Genomic DNA, 15,502 nt, shown 5'->3' with positions numbered 1-15,502 from the left:
TTCGTATGTGTCGTGACTTTGCAACGTTATGAACTTAGCGATATTTAATTATTGTAATAATAATTATAGCAATACTCATGGGTGCATTTTCTTTTGGGATAGACACAAGGGACATAACATCTTAGGTTCCTTACCTTAAAATATTGGCACACTGGTGTTATGTCAGAAATGGTTAAAATTTCTTACAGTCCTATTGTGTATTAGCTACTACTATAGGTATATATAGGTAACTTACCATCAGGTGGCCCTTTTGCTCGTCCATCTACCAAAATCATAAAAAAATAATGTTTTTATTTATTTGAACAACCGGTTCGGCATTTTACAAGAACATTTTACTTCTCACGTGTACAAAAATTCATATTAATTTTAAATATATTATAAAACAATATTTAATACAGATTATACAGAAATTGACGCTCGAATAAGTATTTGATACATTTTTATTATTATATTCTTACAGTAAATTTGAATAAAAAAATGTTGATGGTAATATTTATAAATTATTAAATTTAATAATAAAAAGGGTTTCTTTAAATAAAAAACATTTTACTAATCAGCACTTTATTTTGCACTTTGGTCCTATTAAAACCCACAATGAATATTCCACAGACAATAAATTCATAGATTATAAAAATGATTAACACAACAACAATAGCTCACTAGCGCCTTATTAAATAATAAAACATTCTATTAGGGATGATTTAGATTTTTTATACACATTTAAAAAATATTTACCAGAATTTACTTATATTTTCTACTCATAGAAAAGGCTTATTTTTGTATTTCATTATCAGACTAATTTTGTGAGTGACAGCTAATTTATTTTAATTCAAAGATCTAGCATGGACTACCTGTAATTAATAATCAACGATACGATTTTGAACTTTAACGTTTTAAGCATAAGATAAAAATTCGTTGCGACTTATATAAATTGTGTCCTAATGCAGTTTGGATCGACTTTATGAACTCATAAGTTCAAAGATATCGAACCTAATTTCGTCTGTCTAGAATCGAAAACCCCTCATCGTTATCGACTGTCAGAATTCTGATGACTCGTCAATATAGGCTAGGCCATCTAGCTTGATACTGGGCGAGAATAATTGCCATTTCAGGACTTTTTGATGGATCATTTTCTCGATTCGAGACTGGATAGACGAACCATAATTAAGCTTTCCCAGTTATTAGTAAAATCTTTATTTTTAAATGATATTTTGTGATAGATAAATGTCTGATTATGATAATAATTTGAATTAATATTTAGAAGAATTAAATTAGAATGTTTAAATTTATAATTTTACATGAAGAATATCAATTTAGTTGTAACAAATAAATAAAAGTTATAATTTTTAAATAGTTTATCAGTGTCAACTTAGATGAATATAATGCCTAAAATTCATAAATCGCTTCTTTGACAGACACCCGATTCCATACTATGTATATCTGTGCACATTTTTAAAAAATATATATGTACAAAAGCAGACTTTATAAAATATCACATTGCACATAAAGGTTGGCTTTTTATTGTTGTAATCTTCAAAATAAATTAATGATATGATAAATGTACTTATTTAAATGTTTAATTATAAGGATGTACATCATAGATGATATTATCTGGTGGGCGTTTCCACAAGCCCATAATGGGTTCTCTACTCCATAGGAGCACGAGAAATTAAATGTCATTTTGAACACCACAGAGATAATTATATTTTCATGTTCCTACTATATGACCTTAAGAAGGTGGCTGGACCCGACTGGATACGGAATGCGGAAAACCGGGAACTTTAGCGCACTTTGGAAGAGGCCTATGTCCTATAGGGGATTGTAACTGGGTAATGATGATGATAACTATTGAAGTTTGCAACTGCTTTGCATTTGTTTATAACAAAAAAAAATGTCTTTTATAATTCAAAACACTGAATGGAACCGATTTAGAGGATCCCTTCCGGTTGCCCATCCGGGACTGTAACCCCGAGGCTTTCATAAGAGATGGGTCACCACAATAGATTTCTAAAATAAATAACATCCAAATTCCGACGGCCAACTATATTGTATGCAGTGTAAATATAGATGTAGTAAAATGCAAGTATAATTGCTGTATCTTACCATTAATAGATTTTATTTACAATGATTTAAGAGACTTTAATTTATTCTCCAATAAATTATCCAAACACACGATTGAAAATTATTGTTCAATTTGTTTAGAAAATAATTCACCGAACTTCTTTGTTACGTCAGAGCCTAGAGACCTCTAAATTCGACCCTGGAGCCCTTTCCGTCAATTATTTATCATTCAGAAAGATCTTTGTGGATCCTTGCAGGAAACGAATGCTATACCTTAACATTTGCATTCATTTCGAGAAGATGAGAGTTATGTCACTATTTTACAAAATCATTATTTCACTAAATTTTATTCTGACTATGACAGTGCCAGTATTAATGAACTATTAGTTGATTTTCCTAAAGGTTTGGGAGGTCTTATTATCATGGACAGGCTTGGAAGGAAAATGTAGAAATTTAACTTCTTAACTTAACTTCTTCTTAACTTAAATTTAACAAAAGTTAAATCTCCGGCTTGTAGACTGTCTTGTCTTGGTACGGTCCTTGGTACTTGGTACTTGTGTCTTGGTACTGTCCTTCTATTATTGTCAGTTAAACTAAACGAAGTCGGTTGGTCCTATATTAAAAAGGGTTACGTTTCTTAGCCGTGTCGAAAGTTCGAGAGGGTGACTTTTGACGTCACCTGTGGTCTGTATCGTATCTGTTATGAAGGAAGGCATGGAGACAAAACGATGCTAAAAGAGCATGCCTAGCCCTGAATACTTAAATAATGAATACCCAATATCGCTTCAACGTTGCAAAATCACGAATGACTTTAGACCTGTAGTAAATTTGAGGGTCGTTTTTTTTTATTTTGTTTGTAAAAATGTATACTTTTTAATCTGTACCTTAGTGTGCTTATTGAATATAAACATTATATAAGTATAAGGACATGCGATTCCTCGTGCCGAGGAGTAGAAGAACCCAGAAGGATCACGTGGAAACGAGGTATTTGGTCATGTTATATTTATAACACATTTTATTTGAAAATTCATCGTATTTCTATCATGTACTTAATTTGTAAATAAGAAATAAAATTCTTCCATGCAGCCAACCTGTGAAATATGTACAGCGTTATATACTAAATAGAACAGGAATAGTCATAACACGAAGATTCCTCTTGCTGTCTTCTTTCATCATTTGATATGCGGATATTAGATGATGAGCCGGTGGACTCCCAGAGGCCCGGCGTTTCTATGATCTACAATAAGTTAATCGAATCATTGCTTTAATTTAAAACACACACATAAAAAATCACACAAAACCACTATCACGTAACATACACATACTACGTATATCAGTACGCAGGCGAATAAGTCTGCTTACCAATTTATATTATAACTAAATAATGTGAATAATATTTTGTGACTAATTGGGTCACTAATACATAACGACGAGTAGTCTCTGACTGCGTTTCAAAGGGGTGGGGTTAAGTGTTAGATAACCTATGTTCACAACTGTATCTCAGACAATACGTATGCAAAATTTCGCGATAATTGGTTGAAAAGTTAAAACGTGGAAGCGTTTCAAACATGCATTGAGTATGTATAATATTAGAATATCATTTTGTATCTTACCTTTTGTACTAACTCCTCAAAGGCCAAATTGATTCCCTCTTGAGTTTTCGCACTGCTCTCTATAAAGAGCATCCTATGTTTTTGCGCGAACGCCTGACCAGCTTCTCTGGATACTGCGCGTGGCTACAAACAGTCATTGCATGTAAACGAAACTTAGAAAAGGCTACTAATAGCCGTTCCTTTTACGAACTGTAAGACATAATATTTCGAACGCTTAAGATCTTAACTCTACTACTACTAATTTATAAAATAACTATCGGTGGCGGAGAAACTGAAGAAAAAGGACAAAAACTAAGGAGATTCTGGACTATTACAATTATAATGGAGATCCATAATAGAGATGATAACATGGATAGACTGACCGAATACCATTTAGACCAACCTTGGAAACTAGTATCCTACTAAGATCTATTACACAGTGAAAACAAGTGCAACACAACTAAAAGAGGAGGACAAAAATTGGACTCACTCAACAAAATTGCTTGAAATAATTGAAAGAAACACCAAAGATTTGGACGAAAAATCTGAGTAGATTTGAAAGACTAAAAAAAAATAATAATAACATACCTTGTCAATTTTATTGCCAACAACTAAACAAACGATATTTTTCTTCGTGGAATACACTTGCAACTCTTCGACCCATTCATTCAACTTTTGCAGTGTTTTTGGTTCTGATACATCATATACTAAAATAGCTCCATGTGCGTCTCTAGAACAATATTCTTCCATTTAATCCCAATTTTGACCTACCAGAACCAACTCAAAGAAGTACCAATAAAAGTTGTTACGATTTAAAAGAAAAAACTAATGTAATGTATTAAAATAAAATGTTTTAATATTTTTTTTAAACTAAAAGCATAGTTTGATCTGTAGCTAATAAAATAATAACCCATATTGACATGACTTACACGGCTGGATCATCTTAGCAAAATCCAGGACCATAGGGTCATACGGCTACACGAGAATATGGGGCAACAATATTTTATATATTGTATTTTTAAACTGCTTTTTATTTTAACATTATTAAGAACACCTGTGACAATACTCAAACAGTGACAGTGCAAGTTTTTTGCGCGTCTGTGGGCACGTGCCTTGTGTGTCCTTACAGTTACAGGAGATTTTTTTTTTTAGATTGGCGGACAAGCCTTTGGGCCTCCTCATGGTAATTGGTCACCACCGCCCATAGACAATGACGCTGTTAGAAATATTAAGCATTCCTGACATCGTCAATGGGCCCTAACGTTGGGAACTAAGATGTTATGTGCCTTGTTGTAGTACTGAAGCTATTTTTACTTTGATTTGTATAAATCCTCAATATAAATAATTCATAAAATTAATTATTGATTTAAAATTTCTAATTACCTGTAAAAACTGTTTGTTAATGTTCTATAACGCTCCTGCCCAGCCGTGTCCCAAATACCAAGTTTGACCTTTAAACCATTGACATCCATCACCTTACATTTGTAATCAACTCCTATAGTCGCTGGGAATGAGGCATTGTAGTCACCAGTTGTAAATGCCAGAATTATACTAAAATAAAAAAATAAATCAAAGCTTTCCTACCAATATTTTTATATAAAAAATGCAGATCAAACTGAAATTGATGCAAATAACAATTTATATGATTTCGTAATCTTGTACAGTATCTATATTATATGAATTCTGTTATCCATATAATACTATATTATGTACTAGCCGCTGTTTGTGGTTGTCTTAGCACAATAATTTACTACAGTTCATAACCAGTATCAAAAAAGCTCCATATATTAGTTAGATATTAAAATATCCCAAATCTCTAATTTTGTTAAATGTGGAAAATGTTATACTAAAAGAGAGTAGTTTAATGTATTTTAAGGCTATTTGTTTTTTTTTTACAAATCAAGTCAAATTGATGACGGGTAATGTTTTATTTTTCAATTTATATGTAATGTATCCATAATTGAGACTATCCAAAACACATGGATAATCAAAAATAAATTCATAACTGCTAAAAAGACTGATTCTTTGAATAAATCAATTGAATAAAGTTATAAAAGGTGATTGTGTTCCAACCAATAATATATAAAATATTTAACAAAATTTTAAGCTACGCCTCTAACTACTAAAAAGTAAAGACTTTTACTATGCCTTCCATTTATAGATTTACTCTAAATTTCAAGTCTGTAAATCTATCACAGTTTCGATCCAAAACTTGTTTGATTCAATATTAATTACAATAGTCAAATTTTGTTGCTAAAAACACAGAGGCCTCATTAACCTTGCAAAATTAAGTCAAGGTTTGTTTGTGAAACTACGATAAATTAATTTAAATTATATTGAGTTAACAATATTTTAAGGATTATTAGAGTATTCGTTTTGATAAGAATACAACAATTTTATTATCAAATCCTCATTCTCTAATTGTAAATTCATTTATTACTCAAAACATTCTAACCGATCCTCGGTAAAAATAACATTTTTGTAACTAGAATAATTATGAATACTGGTATTATTATTTATCCGTCACTTAGTAGCATAATTGTTAACTAAGCTAGCAAGCCAAGTTATTAAGGCCACCCAATTAAAAACAATTGAAAAACAATGTGAATAATGATATTTTCTCAGTGATCATATCTAATATTAAGGTTAAAGTAAAGTAAGACAAAATAGTAACAAAAATTTATTTCCAGAAAATTAAATCAGGTTTATTCGACGAACATCAGTAACTTATTTTTTTTTATCATATGATGTCAATATACTAACAATGAATGCAACATTAAGTATATGGTATGTCCAGTCCAAAGAGGTCATTTGTTTGTAATTTATCTATTATTAACAGCAATCAATTTATTTATCTGATCAAGCAAGAATAAAATATATAATGATCAAAATAGCAATTCAACAAAGACTGTTATTTGATAATAATGGATGGTTCAGTTTGTAAATATATTTTCAAAACCAACCTAAAAACAATATATATATATATTTTTTTTTTTTAATTTAAACAATATATTTACAACTTTGTAAAAGAATAGATGAAATATATATTTTTATCTGTTATAAGAACTATATGTCTGAGATATAATCGAAGCAAATTGATATTTCATATATTAAGGCTCAATAAATAAAATCTTTGTCAATCTATAACATAAAAAAATATACACTAGGGATGCTAATTACATCTTTCATGAGTCATATAAATCTGAATAAGAACTCAAAAACTTACCTAGATTTTCCAACACCACTTTCTCCAATTACAAGAATTTTGAGGGCAGTAACGTAATCCATAGTCATGCTGCTTAGAAAGCAAAAAAACTAACAGATTTTCAGGAATAGAAATGTAGATATCGTTTCTTTGTTGTGCAATGACGGAAGTGGCTCTAAATATTATGATCTAAATAAGGTAAATAAGCACTGGTAATAAAAATACGTTAATCTTATGTACGGTTAGGGTTAATATATAGTAATTTTAATAACTTTTGGAATTAATAACACGAAAAAAAAAACAATATTCACATAAACTGACGTTTGAGTTTGACGTTTTGCGTATTAGAATAATTCAGTGACGTGCTTGCGTTTTGTTATTGCGATAACCGTGCGTTGTAGATAGGTTAGATTATTTTAACTACTCTATTTAATATATCAATTATTAAATGTTTTTACCTATTTTGAATACAGTACATCAATATGCATTATAACAGTATTAAAAGATAACCATAATTACGAATATGTTCAATGAAATGTGCGGGACATTTTATTTTCAAGGCCAACATTACAAATCCTTGATTTTTCAATATATTTTTTGACATATTTTATTGTAATAAATATAAATCTTAATACCTATATGATAAAATTTTACAAATGAGTGTTGATGGCGAAATCTGAAACTACTTGGCATACAGGGATATAGTCTTGTTTTGTTGATTCCGAGGAAGAAGTCCGGAGATATATCAGACTTGATCGACTTCAGATTAGATTAGGTTAGGTTATATGGGGTACATGTCAGTCAGTCAGGCTAAGACTAAGGTCTGCCATGGGGTCACTCCTGGTACGTCTCTGGTAAGCAGAGTGGACTGTGTTGGCGGCCTTGTTGGCAGGAAGTGGGGGAGGGGTGCTCGTTACGAGTATCCGAGGTATGGTTACACCGGTGGTCAGCGGTGAAGCCAGTCATCTTATCCATCCCAGGGCGTCAGCCCTTGACGCCTGGCCTCAAGTGGTGGACACTGGGGAGTCCGTCACATCACGGGACGGAGGCAGAGGAGGAATGCTCGCCGCATTCAATGTATTCAGTCACCTTATGGTGGTTGCGACTGGCGGGGCTGCAGTGGCACGTGCGTTCCCGTAGCCCCACCATTATGCGGTGCGGTGGAAACTCGAGGAGGATTTAGAGGGTAAAACGGGGCACTAGGCCCCGGGCAGTCCCACATACCCGTCCCGGTATGCGTAAATACATTTCCTCCTCGTAAAACTAAAAAAAAAATCTAAGGTTAGATGACAATTTTGGCTAAAATTTGGTGTCAGATGCAGGTTATTCACGGAAAGCAATATTTGTGTAGGCCATTCGATATTGTATCGAAAGGCAAAACACTTTCGGTATCGAACGATATAATTTACGAAAAGTTAGACTAATGTAGTTCACTGGAACTAACAGTGCTTGTTGGCAGTTAAACCAAACAAAATATTTATTTTCATACTTTATACATATATTTGTTGGTATGATGTAATGGTGCAGGCAGGGACGTTTGTCCTCGCCAATCCTGTTTAGCCTTTTATATGTGTTGAGCACAGCAGAAATCATTCTAGGTATTAGACTTGCAATAAATGTGGAAATAATTGTAGTTGTAACAGCATCGATCACTTTGGCTGGTAAATCAGCTATGGTGAGTAAGTTAATTGCACTTTTAAAACGCCCTATTTCGAAATTTGGCAATCCAGCTGTTTAAGGTTTCCATCCATCATACATTATATCAAATAATGTGAGCAAAGTAGTGTTCCGACGACATAGGTACCAGAATATGCATTAAAATATGATCTTGATATGAAATATTAACTTAATATTTGGACTTTAAATACGAGACTTTTATTATCAAAATCATAAAAAAAACTATTACCTAATTTTGAAATTTGGATCCTAAGGCCTTTTAAACTATAATACATTTTGCATTATATTAAATCAATAATTCATGATGTCATAATTTACGTTTGACACGGATGCATAGCTAGCTCGTAGAAAGATTTTACAGTAAAATAGATATTTAATTTCACTATTATAGAAAAAGTACCTGATCAAGTCAGCATGAATCAAAATATAAGCCGTTTGATGCCCATTTCTAAGCGTACCAGGCGTACGCTATTTCTGGGACCCTTTATTCAAATTCACCCGTTCTCAGCGTTCATCGTTGAATTGAGCTTTATTATTCAATTCGGGAATAAATCTCACTTTCGCTAATGCGTCATTGAATCTCGTTGCTGTAACCCCTTTGCTAGTTCCATTGGATTTATTTAGCCAATTTCGCTATTGGTGCTACTATTGTTTTAGTGAATTCCAATAAAAATACTAACTATTTTTACTGCAATGTTATCTACATATAAGAGATTAGTCGTCGCCTGCAGTTTCACTCGGGGTTGGTGGTGAAGTGTTAGAAATTGCTTGCTTCATATCGAATTTCATCAAATTAGGTTCAACGGTTTGGTAGTAAAAAAACCACAGACAAACTGACAGACAGAGTTACTTCCGCATTTGTAATATTAGTATAGATCAGCATTCCTTTTTATAATATTTCTACTTGTCCTTTTTTAAAAGGCATCGCTATAACTATGAAACTAATTTAAGATATTAAAGATGAGTAGATAGACCATTTAATTATAGGATTACGGAAAAATAGATTTCTTGTCGATGCCGTCGATGTCAAATAACAATTATAGAGATAACAGTTTAGCATTATTTTTAAAAATAGCAGTATATTTTTACAAGTAAAAGAATCCATATCTATACTATTATAAATGCGAAAGTAACTCTGTCTGTTACATCTTCACGCTTAAACCGCTGCACTGATTTATTTGAAATTTGGTATCGAGATAGTTTGAGTCCCAAGGAAGAAAATAGACTTCTTTTTTAATTTACCCCTCGAGGGTGTAAAATTGGGGGTTTAAAAGTAAATTCTAATTTTGGGACTCGCATAAAATCTTGGTATAAGTGATGATTTCTTAAAAAAGTCGCCATATGTATTTGTTGAGTATTATCATAATTATAGGGAGTATCGCCCGTCTGGTCGTTTAGCCGCAATCTTGGCACATTAGCATACTCAATGCACCAATTGATTTCACACCTAACTAATGCAAATTACAACAGTTACGAAACGCTTAGTCAAATTTGAAATAATATGTATTGTATATTTATTGATCTTTCAATATTAAAAACTATTGTGGATGTACAGAATGAAAATAGATTTTTTAATATTGTCATTATGTTTACACACACGCAAACACACCCGCATGCACATACTCGTACAAACGTTGCACGTTTATTTTTTTGTTATTATGTTCTTAATAAAAATCTTTATATAGTACTCGTTAAAAAAGTGGTATTTCAATAAATACATTTAGCATTGAAGTTATAACTGGTACTTCTATACCATGTTGTAATGTAACTCACCCCATAGCTTAAACATAGTGGTGGGGCTTTGTGCAAGTCCTAGTTTTGGTACTACTTTCACTTAAGATATTCTATCGCCAAATAAAAATACTTAGTGTTGCTGTGTTTTGGTTTGATGGGCGAGCAAGCCAGTTGCCCAAGGTTGGTGGCGTAAGAAATGATAAATATTTATTACAGTACCAATATCTTTGGACGGTGATGACCATTTTCCATGAGCTGATCCTTATGCCCGCCCGCCTATCTATCTCAAAAAATAATTGGAAGTAAATATGATCGTCTTTTCTCATCTATAAGGTTAATTTTAGTACACCGATGTCTTAAGTTACCGTGACTGAACATAGCTTGGAACCCGTCGAATGATATTTGTAAGTCACGGAATAAATTTCAAGACTAACTTAGCGATCAAATAATAACGTTTGAAATATAGTGTTATCTGAATATCGATTTTTATAGATAAAGGGAAGGAGGTCAGAGTAGAGCATTCAACGTATGTAGGTCTGCAGTCAATGGGGTGGGCAGACAAAACGTTTCTTTATTTCATTAGAAGTGGAACGGTATTATACGGAGCATTTGAGTGCAACGGATGCCGTTCAAGAACAATGTTCTAAACAATCGCGCTTGGGGAATGAGCACAATAATTACGCGTACAATTGCTGCGCGGTTCGAGTCTCGATAGAATATTAACTATTTCAAATAACGTGTGAATCTTTAAAATTTTAAACATGTATGTGGTTGATATAACTAAAAGTTTGTTTGAAAACCTATATTTTTCTTTCTTATTTAGATATGTGAAACGCTGTGGTATGTTTTCTATAATTTGGAGTCACGTTAATTTAATGTGACCCTCTATGTTTGCTACAATTAAATTAAAAAAAAAGTAGCTATCAATATTTATTTTAGTATAGCAGTATTTCTATATAAATCGACAACTTTACAATTGTCAAAATCACACAAGCCCCAAATATTCATTTAATATAAATGTAAGCTACGTCTATATGCAGGCGTTTAACTGTACACACTGATTAAACCAAGTAAACGCGATGTGATACGACATCAGCATTCTCCTCTGTTCAGGGTAATGCTTGGGGCTTATTTTACATACTGAAATGAGAGTTCGTTCGCAGAACCATTATCCGATCTATATCTTAGCTTCCTCAAGACGTTTTCTTAGAGCAAATGACGTATAAACACAAATGAAGCACACTCTGCGGCTTTGCCATTAAGGATCCACTAGGTAAAAACCTTATTTACGATTAGGGAGTTGGGCATTATATTCTGAAACGATTACGCTCTGAGTTAGTGGATGTGTATGTGGCAGATTTATATATAATGTTTGCGTTACGATACTTTCCTAGAACATTAAGAACTAAATGATTTTTACAGACACAACGTACACGAAATCACGAAATATAAATTACGCAGTACTGTGTAAAGCCATCTTCTTCTGGTAATGAAGTCTTGGGACCTATTTTAGCACACTCATAGTTAGCATATAAACATGTGACAAAATTAAACCCGTTGGTTGTGTCAGTTTTATCACGATAGTTTCCTAGTTTTTCTAGAACTAGACAGCTTATAAAGAGAAATTAAGCATACAAAATCAGTGGTCATACCGTGAATTACTCAGTCCTGAGTCAAGATTTCTAGGTCAGATTTTATTGGTAAGGGTTTATTTTGCCAATCTGATCCACTGTGAGGGTATGGATACATATGCGGCAAAATTATACTCGATATTTAGGTCGGACTCCTTATGTTATCCCAAGATAAAAGTAAAATGTAATCAGAGCAAACAAGGGCATTATTTCGTAATTCTCAATTTTAGCGGTGTATTACCGTTTGTGAAATAGCATATTTTTTTGACAGTGCTTATATCTTTGAGCAGATTTAACATCATCTGTGTGGCCCTGTTTTTGGTAATTTTTTAATGTAAAAGGTAGGCAGACCGTCAAATATGTCACCTAATGTTAAGCGGTTATCACCACCCATAGGCATTGATAGACAGAAATATTAACCATTCCTTACATCGCCCATGCGCCATCAACCTTGGGAACTAAGATGATATGTCCTTTTTGCCTGTAGTTATACTGGCTCACTCACACCTTCAAACAGGAATACTCGATGAGTGGGTGGTACCTAAACGGGATTGCACAAAACCCTTCCACCAAGAAAATTCGAGTCTGCCTGCATGAAACATGTAGAAAAACGTCATTATTTCGATGTGCTTCATTAACAAAGTTTTCACTTCATTGTGGTAAAATCAGCGTAAGGAAATCTACGGGTGTTGGCTGAGATTATGTCACATATGTATCGTAACCTCAAAATATTCTCCATGCGAGAAGATGATGCCCTTTGCCAACAGAGAGACCCTTTTAGACTGTTGGTTACTAAAGATATAAATGATTAAATATTCTATTAAACATTTATTTCCGAATTTAATTAATATAATTCGTCAGATATTACATAAAATACTCGTATATGAACAAGTTTTTTTTTTTTTGTAAATAAGTGTTTTTAGTATATCGTAGTCTTTGCTAAGAGCTAGCTTTACAGGAATACCGCATTTGAACGTGAATACCACAATATAAAGTGAAGGTAGGGTACGATGAACTAGATTGTACAGGACCACATCTATACAGAGCTTCCTTTTGTAAAGCAAAACTAGGGTTGCAATCTCTAGATACAAACATGGATTTTCTTATATGATCAGGTAATATTATCGCACACATATTCAATTTTTACTTCACTCTTATCTGTTGCAAATGTTTTTTATATATTTGAGGTAAAAAATAATAATTTGTCATCGATTCGTCTAAGACTATGATGGGCAGGTAGTCATTCCTGGAATCCTTAACATATCAATTTTATTATAAAAAATTTAATCGAGTTTGGAAGATTTAAGTTTTAAGTGGCTTCACACGGAGACATTTTTGGGAAAATATATATCATTTATGAGTTTTTTAAGTAACTGTGGACCTGTATAAAGTCACCAAATGAGTGTCAAAATCTGACATAAAATGTTTACGTATATGATTGCATATTGACTGAGTCGAATAAACAGGAAGAAAGGCTCTTAGCTTGAACTTTTTTAAACGCTTGTCATATCTATTTAGTTGGTTAATCATGTATGGTTTTTAAAGCCACGGTTTTAGGGCTGGCCTTGGCTTTTAGGTAATAAAATACTGTTGGTGAAAGAAGTGCATTATTTAAAAAGTATTCGCTTAAGTCCCAGGTATACTCCTTGTTCATCGTATCGCAGAGATGTATTCACTGTCGCTTACGAAAGTAAACTGCCTCATCCACCACGGATCGCGCTATTCTATATCGCTTCAAGCGTCCCGGTCCGGCTTCGCACGGGTGCAATGCCGATACTAAATATACTACAGAATGTTTTATATACAACGTTAACATTATTTTTTTTTATTAGACAATACAAGCCGCTGTTTCCCTGCATGGAAAATATGAAAAAAATTACGACATCACATCTATTATAAAAACCGCATCAAAACCCGTTGCGTAGTTTTAAAGAGCTAAGCATACGTAGGGACAGACTGACAGCGGGAAGCAACTTTGTTTTATACTATGTAGTGATTATTTACCATGGAGAACATTCTCGAAATACTTCGAAACATGAGGCATATATCAATAAAGAAAAATTAATACGAATGACCTTCCGAAAATACTAAGTATATGTATAAGGCACTTTTTGTAAACAACTCAATAGAACAAACAAAACACGACGTTACACTTTACGAAATAAAGCATATTTTAGTTTGAATGTCTTTAATGATCAATCAATACAACACATTTTAAATATTTTTTAATTAAATACATATTGAACGGTAATAGATATTTATTTGCCAATTATGGATCAATTAATGTTTTTTTTTATCACTATTTCCTTTGTGCTATAGATAATATAATCATATATATATATATATATATATATACATATATAACCTATGTACATTAGCAGCCTGTAAATTTCCTACTGCTGGGCTAAGGCCTCCTCTCCCTTTGAGGAGAAGGTTTGGAGCACATTCCACCAAATAATGCTCCAATGCGTGTTGGTGGAATACACATGTGGCAGAATTTCGTTGAAATTAGACAGATGCAGGTTTCCTCACGATGTTTTCCTTCACCGCCGAGCACGAGATGAATTATAAACACAAATTAAGCACATGAAAATTCAGTGGTGCCTGCCTTGAACTTGGTGGGTTTGAACCCGAAATCATCGGTTAAAATGCACGCGTTCTAACCACTGGGCCATCTCGGCTCTCATAACCTACAACTATAACCTATGTACTATTCCAGATTATATTCTATCTTTGCGCCTAATTTCATTCAACTCTGTTCAGCTATTCCAAAGTTATTGAACAACAATCCATCCACTGAAACTTTCGTATTTATAATAATAGTTAGACTAACCACGCGCTCTTAATTTATTGACATTAGTTACAAACCTATATTACAAACATACACAAGACGATATTTAGAGCAAGCTAGCTTATCCTAATAAGGGATTTCTTCAGCCTTTGTGCAGAGAGGATAATTAATCAAGAAATTACTTTAAAAAGTTATAATGTCTTACACCTAACTAACTACACAGGAAAACTTATCCCTCCTCAGTAATTACACGAAACAGGAAGCTCTCATATTATATAATGTTGTACTAACAGGAACTTCAATAGCTCCTAGAAATGTAGAGGAACAAAGTTGCGGATTCAATCCTGAAAATGTTTAAAATAAATATAGGCCAATCTTTTTAGGCTTTCTCAAGTGACAGATTCGATATTTAAAAAAAAATGTTTTAATAATATTATTATAATAAGTATAATATTTGGAAGAAATGGCTACTTAGCCATAAGGCCGCCCGTTGTACTCTACAATAATATTTAAATTTTTCTTGTAACATATTTTAATCTGTATCTTGTGGTGTACAATAAAGTATAAATAAATAAAATAAATAAATAAATATTAATATTTGAAATGGTTTTTGTTCATATGTTCAAAGTTACCCTGGAACTTAAATTAGGAAGAACCGTATCTTAGGAGCCATTTCAAAGTAAGTGTATAAATATATATATTTCATAAGATTATTATAATGACAATTAATTGAATACGATCAGTGTACCTTATCATATTTTGATTTATTCGACTGTATCTCAGACTACATTCAGATCCGCAAAAATTGTTG

At 32.7% G+C, this 15,502-nt stretch overlaps 1 protein-coding gene across 1 annotated transcript; it reads right to left on the bottom strand.

The window, feature by feature from the left end:
* Positions 1 to 550: 550 nt before the first annotated feature.
* On the bottom strand, positions 551 to 7,182 carry LOC125067268 (ras-related protein Rab-18). The gene is made up of 5 exons (XM_047675756.1): positions 6,880 to 7,182; positions 5,037 to 5,204; positions 4,242 to 4,383; positions 3,675 to 3,797; positions 551 to 3,298 (listed from the first exon to the last, which is right to left on the bottom strand). The coding sequence occupies exons 1-5, from the start codon at positions 6,945 to 6,947 to the stop codon at positions 3,179 to 3,181; spliced, it is 621 nt and encodes a 206-aa protein (XP_047531712.1). The 5' UTR covers positions 6,948 to 7,182; the 3' UTR covers positions 551 to 3,178.
* Between the last annotated feature and the right edge of the window lie 8,320 nt (positions 7,183 to 15,502).

This window comes from Vanessa atalanta, chromosome 11, assembly GCF_905147765.1.
Source record: "Vanessa atalanta chromosome 11, ilVanAtal1.2, whole genome shotgun sequence".
NCBI classification, from domain to species: domain Eukaryota; kingdom Metazoa; phylum Arthropoda; class Insecta; order Lepidoptera; family Nymphalidae; genus Vanessa; species Vanessa atalanta.
Note: the sequence above shows the minus strand (reverse complement) of the source record. Positions and strands in the feature narration are given on the sequence as shown.